The sequence below is a fragment of the Euprymna scolopes genome, chromosome 16 (genome assembly GCF_053919585.1).
Source record: "Euprymna scolopes isolate OS-2025 chromosome 16, ASM5391958v1, whole genome shotgun sequence".
Classification (NCBI taxonomy): domain Eukaryota; kingdom Metazoa; phylum Mollusca; class Cephalopoda; order Sepiida; family Sepiolidae; genus Euprymna; species Euprymna scolopes.
The window spans coordinates 52,328,101-52,342,639 of record NC_136497.1 but is presented as its reverse complement, the minus strand read 5'-3'; the positions used below and the strand labels follow the sequence as shown (position 1 = coordinate 52,342,639).

The 14,539-nt window shown below is 28.7% G+C and overlaps 1 protein-coding gene across 9 annotated transcripts in view; it reads right to left on the bottom strand.

The window, feature by feature from the left end:
- The window catches only part of LOC145295954 (multiple PDZ domain protein-like), a 548,951-nt gene that overhangs the window by 154,327 nt on the left and 380,085 nt on the right, over positions 1-14,539 (bottom strand). For 6 of the 9 annotated variants that reach the window (XR_013869927.1, XR_013869926.1, XR_013869928.1 and 3 more), the window contains 3 exons: positions 14,066-14,334; positions 11,845-11,972; positions 10,477-10,587 (listed from right to left, as the gene is read on the bottom strand). Coding sequence is in view for 3 of the 9 variants with exons in the window: in XM_080141856.1 (XP_079997982.1) it covers positions 10,477-10,587; positions 11,845-11,972; positions 14,066-14,334 (508 nt within the window). In the remaining 6 variants the exon portion in view is untranslated. Of the gene's footprint in view, positions 1-4,725; positions 4,876-10,476; positions 10,588-11,844; positions 11,973-14,065; positions 14,335-14,539 lie in introns of all 9 variants that reach the window. The other 3 variants (XR_013869923.1, XR_013869924.1, XR_013869925.1) reach the window with 1 other exon arrangement.

The window sequence follows — 14,539 nt, the reverse complement described above, 5'->3', positions numbered from 1 at the left end:
TCCAAACCCAATTATAAAGTCATCATTAATTACGTTACTTCTAGGTCACTAGCTGTTTACATAAAAATTAAGAGAAATAAAAACACCTATAAATGCCAAATGCAGGCATAACATAGTAAGCAGTAAGAGAGCATTTTACGACCAGATGATTGAATGTTGCATATATAATCCTAATAAGTTTATGTTCGCAGGATATAATTCAGTGAATTCTTACTGTATTTATATAAATGTGTTCAATAATATATAGACTATTTATTTGGCATAAAACCTCAATAATATTGGCAAATTAACATTATATTACTGAGAAATAGACGGACCTTTATTTCATAAATAAAAAAGCAGAAACCAAGCAGAAAGTATCAATCAACCTATTTCTTAAAAAATTAACCAAGTTAAATGAAAATAAATTAATAAACAGAGAAAAGAAAAGAAAATGCTATTTTTACGAAGACATCTTTGAGTCAATGTTTTCTCAAGGTAGCATTAACAATGGGGGTGAAATCAATGATGAAAGTGTTGTCAAAAAACCATAAACAGAATTTGGAAATGAGGGATAAAAAAACATTAGGCAGGTATCTCAATGTACATTTATAAGTTATTATGCTTTGAGTATTTTAAGGTGATTTCTCAAATGAACTTTGTGTCACATAGAAAATGCCTCAGCAGAATACCATCTCATGCACAATTGGTATTTTAATAAATGGTCACTAATGGCTGACTCATGAGTTTGAAAACCCCTGGATGTTTGCCTACATACAGAGCTAGAAACATGTTGAGAAACTCTTACCTCTAATTGTTGAATGGTACAGTCATCATGTAAGAATTTCCAAACTTTCTTTTTAAAGATGTCCACTGATTATAGATTATTTTTTACTCTTATTTACTGCTCAAATAGTAAGATGACAAAAAAAAAACTAACTGTAACAAATAAATTGGGTGGAAAAAAAATTAAAGAAAGACTAAAATAAACAATTTTTATTTTTGTTTAAATCCAAACTGCCCTTTTTTGGAGGACTGGATTTTCCTCACATTAATAACCAATCTTGTGTTTAATCTTGCCTTCATGGAGAGGCAATAGAAACAAGTAATATTTTTTTAATGAAAAAAAATTATTTAGTCAAGTATACTATAATACTACAATAAAAAAATAATATTAAAAAATGTTTTTGTTTTTTTTACATATGCATTTTTCTGTTTTATTTATTTTTCTTTGCCTCTTTTGTTCACATTTCCAAACAAAACTTTGCTATTTTTTTAAAAATTTTCTTGCTAAGCTAGAGTAAAAAAATAACCTACGATTATTATAATTTCTTGTAACTTACGAAAAAAAAAAAAAATTTTTTGCATTACTGTAAAAATTTATTTAATTATTTTAAGTTGAAAAAAAACAAAAAACGTTAAATAAATTAAAGCTATTTGAAATGAAAATAAGAAAACTAATCTGTAAAAATTTGCTTGCTTGAATTGTTATTTTCTGTTGGTCAAAATGGTTTTAAAATTCCAGTCTGATAAAGAAATTGAAGATTGAGAGTGTGTGTGTATTAATTTTACATCTACTGGAGTGGGAAGTAGAAGACGTTTGAAATTTTATTTTGATAGAGAACATGAATTATTTGTAACTGCCATCAGATTCAATTCTCAATATCGAAATATCAAAACCTAATAGTTCCTTGCTGAATTCTTTACATTAAAAGAGATTATAAGTATAAAATCAAAAAGAAAATATTGTTCTAGGTAGAATAACAACATAATGATAATATAAATATATATAAAAATAATTATTATTCTGTATTCAATGTAGCTGGAAAATTTAATTAAGGTAGTGATTTGGTTAGTGAACGGGCCAGTCCCCTTAAGCGAAGAGATACAGAGGTCTTTTGCGATTAGACTCTTGAAAAGGCCACTTTGTTGTTCTGTCCACCCCGGTCAATCAACTAAATGTAGGAGTTTTTTTTTTCTTTAGTCTCTAAAAGTGCCAACAAGGTAAGAAGCTGAAACTTGATTACATATTTAAATTGATTTTTTTTTTTTAATGGAAATTGCTCCGTACAAGGTGTGAAGCTACTTGATGTAAAGAAATTAACAAGGACGAATGATTATTTTGCAAAGATGGGAGATGCTTATTAACCATAGTACTGAAAAGACTAATCTATAGGTAAGAGGTCAGCAGGAAAAGAGTTTCATAAGCCAGCAGTTCTTGGAAAGGAGCTACTGAAATAGGAAGCTGTATTAAATTGAGGTATGAAAACAGCAAATTGATGGAGATAAACAACAACACACCTATGAGAGAGAGGTTGCAGAGAAAAAGGAACAGTGGATCCAATCAAATTATGGATATATTTCTGCATCTTATCAAGAACTCTCAAATGAGACAAATATTCACCAACCCAAATGACAACAGTACTCCATACATGGTCTGGTAGTAGATTTGTAGAGATAGAGAATAGTCTTAAGTGTTTAGAGCGATAGAGAACCAATTTTATGAGAATCAGAAAGAGCAACAGATATAATCTATGAACTTTAAGAAAGAGTTGATGAGAAAGAAAGACCTAGAATTTTAGAGTCGGTTTCTCCTAAAGAGCAGAGCCATTTATGAGAATCTCAGGAAGAAAAAGGACATACCTAAGATTGAAAGACACAAACTGAGTCTTAGCATGATTAAATGAAACAAGTAATTTTGCACCTCAATCCACAAGTGAACCCAGATCAACTTCTAGATCTAAACGTAAACTGATAACTTAGTTTTTAATAGAAATATGTTCAGTATTTCTTGATATTTCACATATTTTGGCAGTCACATTCTTTATTCCATCGTGAGAAAATCTTTTTGTATCTGATGTCACTGTCATGCATATTTTTGTCTCATTTTTGTTATTTGTTAAATATTGTACTTCATTTTGATGGACAATTCTCCATTTGTGAATTCTTTTTTATTGATTGCAATTTTTACAGTTACATGTGTATTGAAAATAAAATACCATTTAAACATAATTCACAAAGTTTGTTCTCAGGTAAAATCAGGAGGTTAAGGAATGACATTATTAATATATTATTTCCAACATAAAAAATTCAACAGTATTCATTTTACAGAGTTTGTACTATTTGAATTTATAAAGAATCACAATCAAAATCAGCACATTTATTAAAGACTTTGACTTTACAGAATTTGATGTACATTTTGTTCAACAGAAATATATATAGTTGACAATCAGCTGGGTTGGACTCAACCCGAATAGCCCAACTGCCAGAATTGTCCCATGTGTGTGTGACATGTTCTACGCTAAAAAGATGTCTGGGCAGGTGGCATTGACCCAACAGGCTGTGAGTCCATGGCTGAAAACTGCAGACACTAGAGAAGAGCTGCAATGGCATGCTTCAAGAGAAGTAAGAAGAGAGATCAGCAGTGGAGGAAAGGTGACTGCAACAGAATTCTCACAAGCAGAAACCCTACATTTGTGACATCTGCAACAGTTCCTGCTGATCCAGGATAAGCCTGCACAGTCACAACAGATGCTGCAAGTCAGCAACAATAATCTGAGGTGCAGAACTCCATTTTCTCCTAGACTGATAAATGCCAATAATATATATTATAAGGTTTGTGTATAGACAAATGTTTGTCAAGTTGGCTTACAAGAATATTAAGAACTTTTTTGCTGAACAATTCTCTCTTTGGTGGACATTTATAAGAAAATGTTTATTGTATTTTATGAGAAATGTTTTGGTGAACCTTTCACCTTTAACCAGCAAAGAATGAAATGCTGATAAAAAGCTATTTGTCTTCAGGTTTATTTTTAAAAATTTATTTATTGCTTGTAATTATCGATGCTGATAGAAATGCATACATTAGTTTCAAACACATACATTTTCTCATGGGCTGATTTAAGAAAATTATATATCTATATAATAATAAAACTCTCTGAATTTTTTTTGTTTGCACGTTTATCTGTCTCCATGATGCCATTGTTTTGTGAGGTCACCCATTAAAACACAGATGGAGATTACCGTGCACAGTGGATGACCTGATCCATCAAACCAGAGAGAGAAAAGAGAAACGGAAAGAGATCTTTTATGAGGTTTTATCTAAAACTATTTAGACTCGTGGGTGTAAGTGCATTTTATTACTTATAATTGGGGCTGTGACAACAGAATATTCTTTTCATTCTTTTGACTCTCAAGTATATATCCGACACAGTAAGACACAGTCAATCAACAGAGAACCACATCAGTCTATATAAAAACATAAGATATTAACGGATACTCAAGAGTCAAAACAATGAAAACAATATGCTGCTGTCACAGCCCTACTTATAATGAATAATAGAATGCACTTATCTTTATATTCACTGCAGTTTCATTGTTTTATCCAATCGTCAAAAGTGAAGCACAGTGTGTATTTTGGTAACAAGACTTGAAGAAATGAGTTATCTCCATGTTTATTTATTTTAATTAATATATTGATATTTTTTTGATTATACTGTTTTGTTTTTATTTTATTTTATTTTCAATAGTTTATTAAATTTAAAATGTGTTTTGTAAATGTAAAATGTGTTTTGACTAAAGATAATTATCAAACTTATTGTATACCCAATATCATTCTCCTGGTTTAAAAAACAAAAAAACAAAACAAAAAGCAAAAGAAAACATGAGTGCAATAAAAAAAATAAATAAATAAATGGGTAAAAGGAGAAACAGAATAAAGTGAAGAATTGCAGTATTGAGTTGTACCTGCATGTTTAAATGGGAAGCGTGGTGTAAATAACCATCAATAATAGAAGTGTACCGATGCTCAGTAGTAGGAAGAAGTTCTACTGTCAACGGAGAATCAGCAGTTTTCCAAGATGTGCACACTCCAGACCAGTCAGCCACATCTATAGGCTATGAAATTATATATATATATATATATATATATATATATATATATATTAGAGAAGGAAAAGAGGGGATAGGGAGGGGATAAAGGGATAGGAGGAAAACAGAGTGATAAAGTGAGATATAGAAAGACTTACGTTATTAACAGAACTTATAAACAGTAAATGGAAAATGTTAGCACAAACAATATTTTTCTTTATTTAGAGAGGTTTGGTTTATTTTTACTTTCAAACGAGAACATATTTAATAAAAAAATATTAAAAGCATGAATTTTAACTTTAAACGAAAATCGGTTCTTGAAAATGTTTTAAAGTTAAAATATGTCAAATATAAACATTGAAAACCTCTTTAACATTGGAGCATTTTACATTGCATATAATTTTTATTTTACAATTCACAGTTGCAAAAATAAATTTGTGACATTAATAATAGTATACATTTGGAAAATATTTAGACAATCCCAAAAACGGTGTTATTAATATTGGTAAATTAAAACCTATATCTAACAGTTATTTTGTCATATTTTCAAAATTAAGCTCAAATAACAATCTGTTTGACATATTGATACTTGATTCAAACTAACCTATTATTTTTATTTCTTTTATTTGTTATTGGCACAAATAAATATGATAATGTTAGCTTTTTACTGAAATTACTTATTCCATCTAAGAAAATTGTCAGAGTGGAAACGTTTTCTCTTACTCGGGGAATAATCTTAAACATTAAAGAGAAGTAATAATACAAGTTATTTCCCTTGACATCTGCAAAAATAAATATTTAAAAGCATGTTATAGTTTTAAACATTAAAGCAAAGTTTCCAAATTACACATTATTTGTTTTTGACTAATATTTTATTAAAACAACTTTTTTAAAATCCCTATTTCACAAAATAATTTACTTACAAAATTAAAGTCACCTAAATTAACTTGTTTCTTTGTAAATCATTTTTTTTTTTTTTTTTTTTTTTTTTTTTTTTTTTGCTCAGAGTTAATTTCATGTAGTTGGTAACTACTAAATAAATATCTTCTGATTGGATATTAAATATACAAATTCACATTAGCAGGGGTAATTGCAGGTGTGACTAGGAAGTATGATTTCATAAAAATTTTACCAGCACTGATTAAAACATAAAATAAGTTACAATGAAACATATGAATATGGAAGTTAGGAATTATAATCAACATTGTTGACTCAACTAAACGAGATGTACCCAATAAAAAATGGCATTTATGACCTCTGCAGAAACCCCTTTCAAAAAGTTGTGTTATTGATTGTGTTATGATCTATTTAAGCCAAATTAATTTTCAAATTGAAAAGATCTTCCAACCTAAGAAAAACTAATTTCTTTAAAGTAAACAAATAGTTTATATTATTTATATTATTCAGACTACTATTCTTATCTTGAGTGTTATTTTCACAATGTTTTGGTCGCAAGGTCCCGTGACGTAGTGGATAAAGTACTTGATAAAATTCTTCTAGAGGTTGAAAGCTCAATCCTCAGTGAAGGCAACACTAAAAATACAACTGCAAATTACTTAAGGCTTCTACTTAGTCATGGCTGATATGGATTAAATAAAGAATTCTATTAAAAATTCTGGGCAGATATCCAAGTTCGGCACCTGAAGATCAGAGGTTACATCGACCAAAACATTGTGAAAATAATTCAAGACGAGAATAGTAGTCTGAATAATCTAAATAATATTAGTTATCAATCCTCATCTCCCAAATTCAGAAACATAGTTATGCAATATATCTGTAACAAAAAATATTCCGACTCATATTGTACCAGTATTTTCACGGTTATATAAAGGTAAAACATAACTTAACATGTTCATAGTTTATCGTATTTATTTTTCCTTATTAAATCAAAAATTTTCTCTCCAGACAATAATTAAGTGATGGGCTTTTGTCCTTTTTTTTTCTTGTAAATAGAATAATTTGACTACTGGCAAATGCAGATGAGGGTTAGGATTGATTGGAAATTGAATTTTGTTTTTGTGTTTTATTGATTTGTTTTTTAAGATAATCAAAGCTGAGGATTGTTGTGTGATAAAAATGTCACATTGCACTTGATTACCTTTTTACCAAAAGATATATGAAGACATCTCATCTGAAATGTTAAAAATATAAACTAAGCAAATTTTCTTAAGACATGCAAATGAACAAAAGACTAAATGTATAAGTGTAAATAAAAGTAAAAGAAAAACAAATAAATAAGACTGATAAATATTATTGCAATGTTTATAATGTCGTCCCTATAAACACTTGAAAAAGGTTAGGTATATATATTTTCTTTTTTTATTTTATATAATTTCTGTTAGTTTGCCCGTTCCACTTTTTGAAAAAAACTACTGGGCCGATTTAGCTGCAAATTTTGCATAAACCTATGCTATAAGGTGCAGTGAACTAAGTATTATGGTATCCATTCAATGCAATGTTAGCGATTAATAGAGTTTATTATTTAATGTGAGAATTAGCACAAATTTAATCATATTCAACCATAAATTTAGCAGAAAATAATGGGCTATCACTTTTGGACATTTTTAATGAGCAAAAAATCTAGTAAAATAATTTAAAAAATTTTCTTTTATGGTTTTAACTCTATCTTAATTGTTTTTATTTTGCCATCTCGATTTTCTTCAATTATTCCAGTAAAAAAAAAATGCATCTAATTTCGAGAGGATTATCCAATGTTTTATATGATTATGCTTATTTTGCAGCAGGAGAAATAGTTGAAAGAAATATGCAATTTACCTAGCATAGTGAAGATATTTCAAAGGAATAATTCTCTTACAAATATATACATATGAAAACTTCTGCAACTCGAAACTATTTAATTACTATTAATACTTATTCTAGCAAATACTTCAAATTAATTATTCTCTGTGCTACATAGGCCTATTTCAAACTTTCACCTCAATATAGTCAAAGTGATTGCTATTAACATCTCTCAATCTAATATATTTAAACAAAGAGACTAAGCACAAGGTGAAGATTTTCTATCATTTGTGTGATTTTGGAAATTGAGATATTTACCCCTTTTTCTCTCAAAAACATAATTCCACTTTTTCTACTACTACTTTAATCATTAGCTTTTTTTTATAAAAAAAAATCAGACGAAAGGTGTCTTCAGGAAAAACTTTATATTCCACTTCTTTTCTTTGATTAAATATAATCTTTTTCTGAAATAAACAACACCTTTTTGCTGTATAAAAACCTGCTTTTAAATTATATATATATATATATATACACACACACACACACACAATAAAAAATATCTATACAATATGCTTCTCTTTTTTTTTTTTTTTTCAATATACGAATCTTCATTTCAAGCAATGATTATATATATAATTTTTTTGCTTACTAGAAAGTATTTTGTAATAACAAGAAATTGACTTATAATTTGATTCCCTACAAACATCTTGAAATTTCACAATATATTTTGTGATAACTCAATTTATTGTTAACATACTTTTTTCAATTTAATTTTATTGGCACCTCAGATTGTAGATTTTTTCTTCTGGGCCTCATGGAGTATAATTTCATTGATTGCTTTGTGCCTCTTTTTAAAAACTTGAATTCTATTGAAGATGCTTTTTAATTCAGATTTTTATTTTTTAATATACTTTCAAATTTATGTTAACCAGTAATACATTTTTTTTTTACTGATTTTTTTTTATCTTTCCTCTGATGAAAAGATCCTGTCTTTGAAAATCCATGGGTTGAAGATTATTCTTTATTTTAATTTGTTTCAATATTTGATGGACTAATAAATATTCAGTTTTTATATTTGTTATATCTTTAGGAAGTTTAAATTACTGAATTAAAACAATTCAAGAATTATTAATTTCGACATTAATTCCTGTATGTTCTTTAAAAGAATAAAAACAACAACATTAGCAAATTTTCAGGATGTGGTCCAAAGCTGCAGTTAAATGTTAAGATGTATTTTTTCATAAACAAATATGATCGCAGATTGGATCGATAGTTTTCTGAAATAATAGCATTCAGAAAATGCAATACATAATTGCCTGAACAAGAAGCTTAGAAAAAACTTTATGAATTGAGATTTAATTTTAATAACTACACCCTTCATTGTTTTTTTTTGTTTTTTTTTTAATTAACTTGGTGCCATTTTGATCTATTTATCATAGATCTAATTAGGTATGATATCTATACTTTCTTATGCAATCTACATTTCACATTGCAATCAACATGGTACCAGAGCAAGGAAAACAATAGTTTTGAAAATAATGTTAGATTACATGGAACCTTGACTCCTAACCCCTAACTTTAAAAAACGAGATCATGTGAAACTTCAGTCAATTATTCACCAAGAAGTCACTAAAAGCTCAGTAATCTATTCTAACACTAATTTAAACCAACTTCATTTCGTCAGTTTTTCATAAATCATTAGCAAAGTTTTATCAATCCCAACACTGAAGCATACACACAAGGGACTGATGGATCATCACTTAAGCGAAGATTTGTATATTAAAAAAAATAAAATAAAATGAAAATTATGTTGACATTGGCTTGATATCTCCAAGAAACAATGTAGCACTATTAACTTGTGTTAAAAAGTTGATTGAAACTAGATAAGTTAGAATCGGACATCTTATGCAATTCCCCCATGTTGGAATTTGAGTCATGTTAAATAAAATATTTATTGAAAAAAATAAAAAAATTAAGAAAAAAAAAATGTTTTATTACAGGAGTTCATGGTTGAACTACTTAGTTATCTATATTATTTCAAAATGATTTGTTAAAATCTGTGACTTATTTGATATTCTCTCTTAGCTCAGGATTGTTCTTTGAAAATCTATACATAAATGTTATTAATATTTGAAAATATAAAATATACTAATGAAGAAAATCATTTACATTATGTATCTTTACTTAAATGTAAGTTAAAAAATCTTTTTCTAGAAACATGTAAATGGTAAATATAATGTTAGATATTGATTCACAAAGCATTTTTTAGATATCTGAAATCATAATCAATATTTTGAACCTTTTAAATATGCACTATTAATACGTACATTACTCTTAAAATAAGGATTATGGCCAGTATAGAATGGCCATTGCATCGGTAGTCAGAGTCAGACCTTTTAAAATTACAGGAGTTGCAATTGATTGACCAACTCAAAGTGAAAAATAAAAAACAATCCCATTATTTAATAATGACAAAATTATGTTGATATTTTGTTTAGTTTGGGACTTCTTTTTGTCTACACGAATTCTGCAGATTTTGTTCATATAATCAAAAGGAAAATACGCATTGAACTCAGAACCTTTAAATTCATGTAGTCAAAAGCCAGTAATATATAGTACATATTAATTATAACTAATGGAAGAGTAAGAATTCTTTGGTCAGAAGCAGACTTTTAAAAAAAATTATGGAGCAGAATTTATTCTACCAACTTTACATTCCTACCCAAAATATGTATGAGAAAGTTTACCTAACCTTTTAAGCAATATTTTGAAAAGTAAAAGCTGTTTATAAAGTTTTCATGAAATAAAAGATAAAGAAAAAACAATTTACATACTAACTGATACTCAAATTAAAATAAAAGAAATTGTGACAAACTCTGAACTACTTACACAAGAAGCATCAGTCAAGCTTTGTACTAAGAAGTGAACAGGATTTGTAGCTTTCCGGATAATTTCTACAGCTTCATCATGTGATGCTGTTCGTAAATCTTTGTTATTCACCTAAAATACAACCATACATTCAAATATTAATAATGGGATCTGCAAGCAAAATTAAAAAAAAAGAAAACATTTAATATAACTCATTTAAAATATGTCAAGTATAAAACATTCAAAGTCTTTAAAATAAGTATTTAAAGTTTGGATCTCTCTGAGATGACCATATAATAATAATAATAATAATAATAATAATAATAATAATAATAATAATAATAATAATAATAAAAACAAGTCAATGTATTAAATGTGTCCGAACAATCAAAACAATACAAACATTCATATATCATCTGAAAAATTCAGAACTGTAAATGTATCAAGTTGAAATAAACAGATGTGGAACAAAATACAAAAAGTAATGGGTTAAAAAATAAAACTAATAGACCAATGAAAAATTACACACTTAAAATACAAGTTGAACAATGGAATATATATTTCATTGTATCAAGTTGTTTGCTACTTCATGTTTACAGTTTAATAGGTTTTGGAGGTCCTTAAAGTTTAGAATCTTAAATTTCTCATTTAGGCATAATCTACATGGGTCATCTAAATTTCTATATGTACTAGTCAGTAATATTTTTTTCCACTTTATTATTGGCGAGTGCTTGCTTTTTTTGAGCTTCCAATAATGGGTCAGTAGTGCTGTTTATTTTGCATTTTTGTGATTAAATGTGATTTTATGGTTTTAAAATCTAATAAGGTCATACCTACATAATACTTATTAGTCAGCATTTATTTAGCAAATATTGTGGCTTGGTAAACGTATTCAAGTTCTACAGTTACAACTTCTCTCTTTAATTTCTTGCCAAGTTTAGTTTTTTTTCTTTGATTTTATTATAGCTGAAACATATACAGAATAAATGTCCAATTATAACTATTATTATCCTGTATATTTAATGTTGATATTATAGTACCCAGTATTTTAGAACTGTGTTGTAAATGCTGTTCGATTTCATGAGTATGTTTTTCGTCACAAGAGTTATTGCTAAGTCTACATTCGATAGAGTTAGGAATCTGTTTTATGATTGATGGGGGATTATCAGATTTTGGGTTTACATATATCAGGTAGGCATTATCCTTTAAATATGGCTTATAAATATTTAAGTTTAGAGTATCACTTAAAAAATAAGTAATTTTCATATTACCCAACACGTCTACTCTTAGGCCACACATTTTACATGAAATTTTTTATTTAAAACTATTGTAAACGTAAGAATAAATATAAGACAAAGTAAATTAAACAACAAAAAAAAAAATACTAACTTCCAATATTCTATCTCCCGTTTTTAAAGTTCCATCCCTGCCAGCAGGGCTGTCTTTCATCACAACTTTTATGAAAATACCAGACATCATTTGTTCAGGAGAAGTGTGAGAAATATTGATCCTGCCACCTGGAAAAATTAAAACAAAAACATCAAAACTTATTAAACATTTACCAAAACCATAGCGGAAGAGTTAATGTAGAATTTAATTTCATAATTCTTCAAATGATGTTTTTTTTACAAGAATATAGTTATTTGAAATGTTTGTCATATTGCATATCAATGGGTGTATAAACACATTACCCTATGTTTCTGTTCTCATTATCATCATCGTTGTGAGCTCAAGTTATTTTGATTTTTTTTTGATAAATTCTCTGTAACAGTGGTTGTTTAGTTCTCATAAAAGGTTTATTTTATTTGAAGACAGTCACAGAAAAATATCAACTTAAAAAAATGAGGAAAAGAGAGCAAGGAGTAGGTAGACAACATGTTTTAATACATCAAACATCTGTATGTATTGACCCTTTCCCCTTTTTGGGGAAAGCTGCCATACATGTCTTTTTTGTTTGAAATTTCACACACACACAGAGAGAGAGAGAGAGAGAGAGAGAGAGAGAGAGAGAGAGAGAGAGAGAGAGAGAGAGAGAGAGATTGAGATTTACTCAAACTGTTTGTATAACTCTCACCCCTTGACCTCTAACATCTTCCTCTCCTATTATGTAACAGAAATCAAGCTCTGTTTTGTCTGTTTTATGGCAGATAAATCATGCTGAAATTGTTAATTCATTCCATACAATTAATTAAGCACAAACTGTTATCATATTCATAATTGAGAAAATTACACATGGGGAAAGCTTCTTTTTTAGTGTGGTAGCTCTTGACATACTACAGGATCTGGCATAAAAGTTTGCTAAACAAACTGGCTAGCTATGGACTATCTGAAAACGTCTTCTCAACTATCAAATCCCTTCTCTCTGACAGGTCCAGAAAAGTAGTTGTTTATGAACAACAATTTCAAGCATAATATCAATGATAGCGTGCCTCAAGGATCCATTCTGGTCCCAATCTTCTCTTTTTGACCATCAATGATCTTCCTAATCATATTCTTAGATCATATGTTGACATCTATGCAAATGAAAGTTGTCTATGGCAGCACTTTAAAGAGCACTGACAATGAAGATCTTGTTGATTTTCTCTCCTTTTATCTGGAATATGTGGTGCAATGAGGAAAAAGTGGTTTGTTACTTTTAACATTTTCAAAACCAAGTTTCTCTCCTTTCACAACCAATACTCTGATCCTTTTTGCCTAAATTGAAATAAATGATTCTTTCCTTGAGGAAACTCCTTGCTTTGATAGGCCCCTAGGATTGACATTCACTCCATATCTAAATTGAAATTTAATTCATATATTCATATTATATAATTCTGTAGAGTGAAAGGAGTTGCTTGAAGGCTATATCAATGAGGTTTGTAGGAAACACTGTGGGTACGAGTTAGTATATAAAAGAATGACAATATTAGAAGGAATTTTCAATAATTTTCAATTATATTACATTTATGTGTCGTACAAGATAGTAGGTATTGATGTCCCTAATTTTTTTAGAGTAGTAACTCTTCTTTAGTTACAGACAAAGGAAAGCCTTGCTGAACAGTTGTATACATTTCTTTTTTCTTTTCTCCCCTGAAGAGATACTACGCTTGAAAATTAAGGACATCAACCATCTTGTACGACACATTATGTTGGCAAATAAACATAACATAATTGAAAATTCCTTTTAATATTGTCATTATTCATTTATATACTAACTCGTGTTCACAGTATTTCCCATGAACCGCATTGATATAGCCTTCAAACATCACTCCTTTCACACTATGCTTCACGCAAACTACAACATCCCTGTAGGTTTTTTTTTAAGTTGACATCAGATTATGAATTAAAATGAGATGCTCAAAGAAAGACAAATAACTGATAAAATAATAAAAAAAACAAAAAAACTTAATAAATAAGCAAAAAATCTCAAACAAAAAACGTACATAAAACAAAAAAATGTAAATAACAAAACTTGAATGAATTTAGAACAATTAGTTACTTGGTTCAATGTAAAGAATTAACAAATAACCTCTTACCAATTATATTTCAAACATCACATTCTAAAGTCACCTAAAAATATAAAATTGATAAAACATATATAAGGTATAATCATAAAGCTGTTGAAACTTACCAACTATACTGATCCCAAGACTCTTTCCTGGTTCTCTTTGCAATACTACAGCCCTCGGTGGTCCCCAAGTATGATCCCCAGCTGCTGGTGACCCATCACATGATAGAGTTATTTGGCGCCCCTGCGACTTACTGTTTATCACTGCTGGCGATGTGGGGGCACTTGCTGACTTATCTTTGGCTAAATGTAGAGGACTATGCAGAGGCGAAGTATGGGCAGAATGACGCCCTTCTGTTGCGCCGTAAAGATGGATTGGAGACAGGTTGGAACTGATAGAAAGGAAAATGAAATGTATGTAAATAAAATATATATATATATATATATATATAGCCATGGTCATAATTATGGAGCATCTATAAAAATCTTAGATAATAGTTTAAACCTATGCATTTAAAGGTTAAGAATCATACAGTGAACAGTTGAAAGCAAATGTAAAATATTTAACAGTAGATTGTAGTATTTATTTGCTTTAAA